We start from the raw sequence: 8938 nt of genomic DNA, 5'->3' as shown, positions 1-8938 counted from the left end.
AAACGGTGACAAAATACGGTAGCTTTTAAATATCGCAGCAGCGCGTTTGTGGCTTTTTGTAGCTGCGATATGTGAGGCCATGGTCCCAAGATCTTGTTCAAGGTGAACGGTTTTCTATCTAACTGATGGAGAGCTCTGCAGAGGTCCTGCCTTTTATTTTCAAAAGATGGGCAGTAGCCCTTTATTGGCATTGCACTCGGCGCTATCAGCCATTTCAATCAAAAACGTATAGGCAATTGGTGAATGCGACGCCCAAGCGTAAGCGGCACAGCCTTGTTTCCTCATTTCGCGGAAGCCCTGGTAACTGCCACAGTTGCATAGATGGGTCGAGGGAATGCAATCGATCTTTATTGAACACAGGTGTGTGCCACTTCTCCAATCCGATACGGTGCGCTCTCTTGCTTGAGCGGTGGGCTGCGTCGGTCCGCGATAAAGGTAATGAAACGAGGCTTGTTCCTTCGAGTGCTTTCCTAGCAGCTTCGTCAGTGAGGTCACTGCCGCAGATACAGCAATGGCCTGGCAGCCACAGAAACACGACGTCGTGTCCTTTCGCGATCATATGATGGTGCATTTCTCGTATCTGCAACACGAGTTATAAACAGGACCCGCGACGAAGAGAGGACAAAATACATTGTAAGGCCGCCTTCGCTTCAGAGACGTCCGCACGTGGCGTACCAAGATGAGATGTGCGCCACACCGGTACGTGTGAACCCTGGGAATTGTTGCCTAAATTGTCGCACCCACAGTGCAGATACTGAGTGACCCAAGATGATGAGATTTTCATCAAAAAGCGGCACAGACCAGTGCCTTCTTCACATACACATTTCATTTGTTACACAGCCTGCTGGAGCATCGGGTTGCATTCCTTGAGGAACCCTTGCGACATGGACTCGATTCCTCCGAGTACCCATAAAAAAAGGACCCTTTTGCCCATTCTTGAACGCCACATTTCCAGTGGTAAATGGCTAGTTAGCAAATTTAGCGACAAAAACTTTCGTTGAACAGTGGCACACGCCGTCTCGTACATAACAATTCACCCAAGTCGGCACGAAAGAGGTTTATTGACGACCACCACAAACCGAGGCGCACATACCCAGTGCGCTGAGTCTGCGTGAAAGTGTTTCATTGAACAGCCGTCCATGTGTACGCATTGCCACATACTCAGCTGCCCAAGTTGGTCTAACGGTTGGTTCCGGGCCCTGTTTCCTCAGCACAAAAGCCCGATGTACTCATTTGACCAGAAACTGCTCAGTGACCGAGGTAGGCAGGAAAACATTTACATACTTCTTTCCTGCTGCTGCGCTGTCTTTAAGCTTTAATATTCTTTGTGCTTGTCTATGAAGGCGGTGTTCTTTCATTTAAAAAAAATGGGTTACTTTCTGTTTCATTGTATCACTTTGTGGTACGGGTAAAAAGCTCTCCTAACACTTTTTTCATTCATGGGCGTGGTGACAGTGTTATGTTTTAAGCAAAACGAAGTTTCAAGTATCTTAAGCACGAGCGTTCAGAGAAGCGTATTAATTCCACTGTGACGAGCGCCGAAAAGTACACGGGCCGCAATACAGGAATAGATAGCACAAATTTTTTTCTATTACCTTAAACAATCACAATTGCGTTACCCACCATTGCGAGCATATTCACCAGGGTGAAGAACCCTGTTCATTGTGTTCATTAGCACAGGCGTCCGTCATCAAAATCTGATCCATGGGTCAAGCGCGTCGGCCATTTATACACGACTGGTGGAAGGTTTCAGTGTAGTGCTGGTGCTCGCGTGCTTTCATAACGTACAACACTAGTGGCAATGCCCATGCAATCTGATTACTCAAGGTTCGCTAGCCATAGAAGAGGCAACAACATCCGAGAAAGTTCCAATGGATGAGCTTGCATCTTGCACCGAGCGATAACATTGTAAAAAATGTTTACTGTGGAAAGAGCATCGCCGTAAAACTTAAATGACTTACCCCCGTATTCAGAAATGCGGCTTGACTCGAACTTGACTTGCGGCCGCCTCAAGTCGGCGCCAACGCGCATCATAAACCTCCCTTGACTTGAAGCGCCTCCTCGCGGCGGACTTCACTTGATCAAGTACGCGAAAACTTCAAGACAGGGTCAGCGCTACCTTGAAGTGGGCTTGACAGGTTGAGGAGCCATGGGGGCTTATAGGAGCGACGTTGCCAGAAGAATCAGCGCGTACGAATTTGCGTGTAGAGCATGTGATGTCGTCTTCGGTGATGCATTTTACATGCAAACTGTGCCACGGCCATGGATGCGCGACAGATTGAACCCGATGGAGCTGTACGATGAAGAGGAGTTTCTCACGCGCTATCGCTTCACGAAGCAAACAGTTCGTGAGCTGCTCGCCTTTGTGCCACTTGAAGCGAGCGGCGACAACCGAGGATTGCCGCTGACACCCATGCAGCAGCTGCTTGTGGCACTGAGATTTTACGGCGCCGGAACCTTTCAAATTGTGAGCGGAGACTTGGTCAATGTGTCCCAGCCCACGGTGTGCCGCACGGTGAAACGAGTGACGCGCCTTCTTGCAAGGCACCTGTTCCGAGCAGTCGTCCGCTTCCCGGATGCCTCACAGCTGTCAGGTGTGATGCGAGATTTCTACGAGATCGCCCACTTCCCCGGGGTGACGGGCTGCATCGACGGCACACATGTACGCATAAAGAGTCCCGGAGGCGATGACGCAGAAGTTTACCGCAACCGCAAAGGAGTGTTTTCTATTAACGTTCAGGTAAGCCCTTTCTCACCATGTGTAGGGATCGTACGTAAGCGATTAGTTTTGCAGAAACGTAGAAGCAGCGGTAAAAGTCATATTACAATTCTCGCATGCTGTTTTAAGTAACTGTGTTACGCGCGTCATATTCGTTCACACGCTATATTTGACGGAGAGACGGTACGAGTGCCGCTGTTTAGTCGAATGTGTGGTCTCAACTGTAGCGCTGCGGCAAGGACGAGCTTCGCTTGCTGATCACGAAGCAACTGATATGATGTGTGCGCGCACATATTTTTATTTCACAACCTAAGAAATGGGCTATCACACTTGTGTCCATCGTGACCACTACAAGCTGTGCAACAAATTCCGTATTTACATGTGCCGTGGCAAAAACAGGGCGGTGAGTTATGGGCCACATGAAATTTTGAGTTAGTTGAAAATTTCTGCGAGATAGCCTTCAGTTGTTTTCAGATTTTTATCTTCCGTGTTGCTGGGAGGTAAAATGTACTGACAGTTGTTGCAACGACAACATTTCGTTCCTGCACTCATACTCTAGTTTTCTTTTTTCTTTTTTTGCAGGCGGTTGCCGGACCAATGCTGCAATTCTTCAACGTTGTAGCGAGCTGGCCGGGGTCTGCCCATGACAGTCGCATATTTGACAATTCTAGAGTACGAGTTATGTACGAACAGCACCGTGTGCCTGGTCTGCTGCTTGGAGACATGGGCTATGCCTGCTCTCCTTTCTTGATGACCCCCCTTGCTGAGACAGGTCCAGTCAACTCACCAGAAGGCAGGCAAGTAATGCCTAATCCTTTCAGGGGTGTATATGATAGGTAACACCTCTCCCCATAATAACATACTATGTTTTTGTAAAACTATGCAATACACCTGAGGTGTATTAAAGTGAGTAGCTGTAATGCATAAGCAACACGTTCCTCTGTTATCTGTTGCTGCACCAAGAGCGCACAGATGGTGTTGCCTATATAGCGCGAGATTGTTACAGTTCCGTTCAATATAATGGTCGGTAATGAAATATGGCTGGGCAGAACGAATGCAAATCTAGGAAGGTGCTACATCGTTTGCAGGAAATGGAATGTATTTGTAACCATTCAATGTAGATCTGTGCTAACTACACAGAATAACAGCTTTGGAACAATATAATGTACAGTGTGTATTCGAAAACTAATTGCATTGTATTGTCATTCTATCAGGTACAACAAGGCACACATAAAGACCCGCAACTCCATAGAAAGGGCCTTTGGAGTGTGGAAAAGGCGCTTTCCATGTTTGGACATGAAGCTGCAGCACAAGCCTCGTAATGCAGCTCGCATAATAACTGCTTGCGCTGCCCTGCACAACGTGGCCCTCCTACGAAGAGAACCCGAGCCAATCGGTCTCCATGTTCCCACCAGCCGATGCAGACGTACAGGAAGAAATACTTGCCAAGAGCACCTGCCAACTGTTAATGGTGTGGGGGACAATCTACCTGGCATGCGTGCACGGCAACTTCTTATCCAGAGAAGTTTCTCTTAAGATTGTTGTTTGAAATCCACCTCGTGTTTCTGAATAATAGGGGTGTGTGAACAGTGAATTTTGAGACTGAATCGAATGGAAATCTAGCAGAATCAAATCGAATGGCTTTGGAATAATGAAGAGGCATTAGCAGCATTAATATAAAACAATGCTCACATCCTAGTATAGTCGGAAAGGTTCTGTCATTACATAGCACATTATGAAGTGTTTATTAAAAGCACAAAGAGCATCAGGAGCAGACCAGTAGTTTCTTTGTATGCGCAGAACTCTTTAGAGTGTGCAAATGGTCACTGTATAGCCTGTAATGTATGGCTACCGAAGCAACGTAGCCTGTTCCACTACGCGGGTTCTCATGTTTTATGTCCATACTATGCCCGAGGGGTAAAAACTTACCGTGCTTTTGCTCCAATTTTGTTTAATTAGGCGCAGTTGATGTTTTGAAATATTCAAAAAGTTTCGAATATTCACACCCCTAGTGAATAGTTGGGTAATGGTTCTATGTGTCGTGTGGCGTCTGTATGGCACTACAGACAGACGAAATGTAAAAAGACCATGTGTGCTAAAAACTCCGTTACTGATTAGACACGCAGCCTCAGGGTGTCATGCAGCTTTTATTCATTGCATTCAATTTTGCAAGCTCAACTTGCTTTTGAAGATTCAATATTTCTATTTTGAGCTTATGCTCTTCATTTCTTTTTTTCAAGTTGTCTGCATGCTCCTCTTGCATCAGACGCATTCGCAACTTTTGCTCCTCCCTGAGTAAAGCAATCCTGACTTCATTTTCGGAAGCCAAAGTTTTCTCTAGGAGTGCCATCCTGCTTCTGGGTGGCCTCTCGCTTGTAAATTCTCTGGCTCGTTCTGGCTCGTTCTCCTTGTTTGACTCAAGAAGCTCTGGCGCAGCTGTAGTGTGATCCACAATGGGTGAACTTGTAGCGTTCAAGTCATTATCCATTGAGTGGTCGTGTTGTACTAGATGGCCAGGGCTCCTGTGCTCCTCTGAAAGGATCATTAGTTCAAAATTATACTCATCATGTGGCACACACTTTGCATCGCTGAATGTAAATGCCACAACAAATTGCTTTCGACATATTCAGCTGAGGGTTTTCAAAAAGCCTAAATGCCTTCTAAAGACATATGTAACTTCTCCGCACTGTACAACAAACAGGCTGAAGGTACCAATTGCACAGACATGTATACAGCATCAAAGCCTCAGAAAACACGATAAACTGGGAAGTGGTTCCTCCCACTTTCCTCACAGCAGATTGCCTTCAAGTTTCATGCCACAAAAACTTTGCAATGTGTTTCATGAAATAGTACTATACCATAATAGTCATATGTTGCTTCCACTTCTCCTGTTATCATCGGCTGCAGGAGCCGAACAGCAGGCTCACTGTCGACGGGGGGGAGGTAGGTTGCGCCATCAGAGTCTTCTTCATTCGGTATTCTGGTGGCCATGTGGCCTGCCACAGCCCCAACCAAAGCCGACAGTGGTGTCATGCCTGCTGCAGCAGGTCCTCCTCCTAAAGAAATGCGCAACAGTTGTAACATTCTATGAAGTACATTTATGAAGTGCTTTGAGTGGGCCCGTACACAATGCACATTGAATAAAAATTTTCAACATATTTGATTTTAAGCAGGTTGGTGAAACTGCTGTGACCCACTCTTTTACTCGCATCCTCTCCAGTATTGCATGCAAGGTATATTACAGTATTACATTGTGCCACATTTCATGTTCTCTAATCTTTGTATAAATGTGTTAATATTTTCTTAGTACATGTATTTTTGTTACCTGCATTGCCTTTCAGCGTATATTTAGAAGACCATGTGGTATTGCATAAAATGTCACTGCTGTATTGTGGATACAATACACAATGCTCATTGAGGCTGTTCTGAGTCTCGCCGAAATAGGGTGCAGCAAACTTCTATGCACATACAAACAAGTAGGCAGGCTGTTATAGTAATAGGGCATTTCAGGAGTTACAAAATGTGATTCAGTGCCAAATTTTGTGAACTGGAGCTTATGTGTATCTGATCATACTGAAATAAAGTACCCTGAGCGTGTCGAACTACTGCTAAGCTGTTTTTGCCAGCATACAATTATGTCGGGGTACCATTAAAAAGATGTTACTTTTCAGAGCAGTAGAATGAGCATAATTTGCTGTTTGAACAGCTCGCTTGTTGCATAACTACTTCTAGCCTAATGCCTGCGTTTAGCAAACCTAAGCTGTGTCTGCTCGTGTGTTACCCTACGCCCCATGTGACCCCCATTATGTGTTCCAGCATATGCACCACGCGAGAAGTGCTTGCGCATCACGTTCATCACTTTGAGGAAAAAGCTTTTGTACCGTGCACCATTTCGGCCAGCTGCAAATCTCAACTCTACACGAAGCACACGTGTAAGCAGTGCAGTACAAACGCGCGAAAACGTGGCAATGCTAATTTTCGTGACAACGTCGAAACGCGGAGACATAAATAACATGAACATACAGTACGATGCACTGTTCGTGTCACTTATACGTAGCGGTGTGTCGTTGTTTTCGCAGTCAATGACGCGAGCCTCGGCAAGCATGCAATCACCGAAGCCAATATACTGTCGACACCACACACACAGACACGCAGTTTGACAACACAATTCCAATGACCTACACAATGGTGCTAGTCTTCTACGTTCCATCATCAATAAAAGATCGCTTACCCGTCTTGTGAATTTTTCTTTTTTCTTCGGAATTCTCTTCTTTCCATTTCTGCTTCATGTTTCCCCAACATTTCTTCAGCTGCTTGGGGTCGCGAGGCGTGACACCATGCTGTGCATTGTACTCCACAGCGAGCTTCTTCCACGCCGCAGTTTTCGCGCTTAGGGATGCCACGTCCGTCTTTTTACATTCTAGAACTTTTTTATGATTGTTGACTAAGCTCAAAAGAAGCGACTGCTCCTCGGATGTGAAGCGCGGTGCCGGTTTTCTGGAGCCACACGGTGGGGTCGTCTCCTCCGACGCCATTTTAAAAGTGACCGTCGAGCGGCAGTGGATCGACTTGGATGGTTATGGCTGTTTTCGTGCGATTTTCTTTTATTTATTTCTTTTTTCTGCCAATGCCTCTCTGCAAACGGGCACCTAGCTTAACCTTTCAGGAAATCGTCGGTTCTACAGATATATGAAGTATTATTACTGTCATTCAATCTGGTAACCTCGCTCCCAGACACACCGCGGCGTAGCTTGGGCTTGACTTGACGAAGGAAGGCAGCGAGAACGTTTATGAAACGTGATCGCTGCCTTCAGCGTGTTCAAGTCGGGTGTAGTCTTGAGCAGGACAAGTCAAGGCGCAGCTTCAAGTTAAGGCGCATTTCTGAATACGGGGGTTAGACACGTGTAAATATAATTGCTAAAGAAGGAAAAGTACACAGCATTTTTGTGCAAATGCTGCTGATTAGAAACTAGCCGAGTAGAAACTTTTCATCACACTTTGTAGAAGGTAGATACTAGTCGCTGTTATTTCAAACATAGAACTTGGGCCACTCCGTATGTACTACTGCGTATGATGTCCAATATACAACGGTACCGACAGGCATGAGCGATTGCGCATATGGCAGTAGGTACGGAAGCAGACTTTGCCGATCTCTTAGAATAAATGGACCAACGGGGCGCAATGTGTGCTAATCTTAACTCAATTCAACTGTAAAATCACGTCCACTCCAATGGGCTCCATGTTTAGCACGATCGTTTGATGGACAGCCCGCGCAGCCAAGCTGCCGCCAGAATACTATCGATGAAGGGTTGCGGAGGGGGAGGGGTTTAAAGAGTTTCATCTGGGGTGCAGTAATGATAAGATAAGCTATGTCGTGCCATCAGTTTGCATTGTGCTTAGCAGCGACATTACCGCTTCGTTTGCCGGCTGATGTACGTATATAAGGTTTCATGGTGCAATGATTGCATGGAAGCCTGCCCTTAGCAAGTATTCGAATAAACCATTCTCGACTTGGGTGATCGCCTTCGATTGTTTCTGCTAGAATATCTTACAATACACACGTTATTGGAGCAGAATGACTGAAGACACAGTTGAATATGTTTCTGAAAAATAATCAGCGTAAGGAAACCTTAGGAAAAACACATTACGCTGTGAATGTGCAGGAACTTCAACCCTCAAGCCTCAACAGCAGCGTTATAGCAACCTGGAACATTACGTGTTGGTGTATTACTTCCTGATACTGTTCGTATGAATGAACTTTTACATCGGTAGTATTAGGCGGCATCTTACGCTGAGATAATCAATGCTACACTAGAAGTTGCGCTGTCGAAAAAAAAAATAAGCACTTTGGTTTCAAGCGGGACTTTGCAAGTCCCATGAACATGTGCTAAATATGACGCTATTCCAAAAGGATAGAACTAATATAACAGAGCAAATTTTTTTCCGATGCGCTCGCCATGAGGCGAATTTTAAGAACAGCGATGCACATAGGCAGAAGAATTGATAATTTTCAATTGTTGGAACTGTGATCTGGTATGGCCACTACTACGGATACCTAATATGAACAGAGAAGATACAACCTATCGCATATTTTGTTTATTGCATTAGCCAATATTTCACTTTATCTTAAATCCTCTCTTCAAATGCCAAGTAAACACTTCAGTAAAGCAAACACTATGTGACCTATAAACTGTCGCAGGATAACAGTAGACGTTAAAT

The 8938-nt window shown here is 45.5% G+C and overlaps 1 protein-coding gene across 1 annotated transcript; it reads left to right on the top strand.

The window, feature by feature from the left end:
- Nucleotides 1-1971: 1971 nt before the first annotated feature.
- LOC126537822 (putative nuclease HARBI1) lies at nt 1972-6321 on the top strand. The gene is made up of 3 exons (XM_050184905.3): nt 1972-2740; nt 3302-3516; nt 3934-6321. Exons 1-3 carry the CDS (start codon nt 2150-2152, stop codon nt 4253-4255), a joined length of 1128 nt encoding a protein of 375 aa, XP_050040862.1. The 5' UTR covers nt 1972-2149; the 3' UTR covers nt 4256-6321.
- Nucleotides 6322-8938: the final 2617 nt, after the last annotated feature.

The sequence above is a fragment of the Dermacentor andersoni genome, chromosome 4 (assembly GCF_023375885.2).
Source record: "Dermacentor andersoni chromosome 4, qqDerAnde1_hic_scaffold, whole genome shotgun sequence".
NCBI lineage: Eukaryota > Metazoa > Arthropoda > Arachnida > Ixodida > Ixodidae > Dermacentor > Dermacentor andersoni.
Note: the sequence above shows the minus strand (reverse complement) of the source record. Positions and strands in the feature narration are given on the sequence as shown.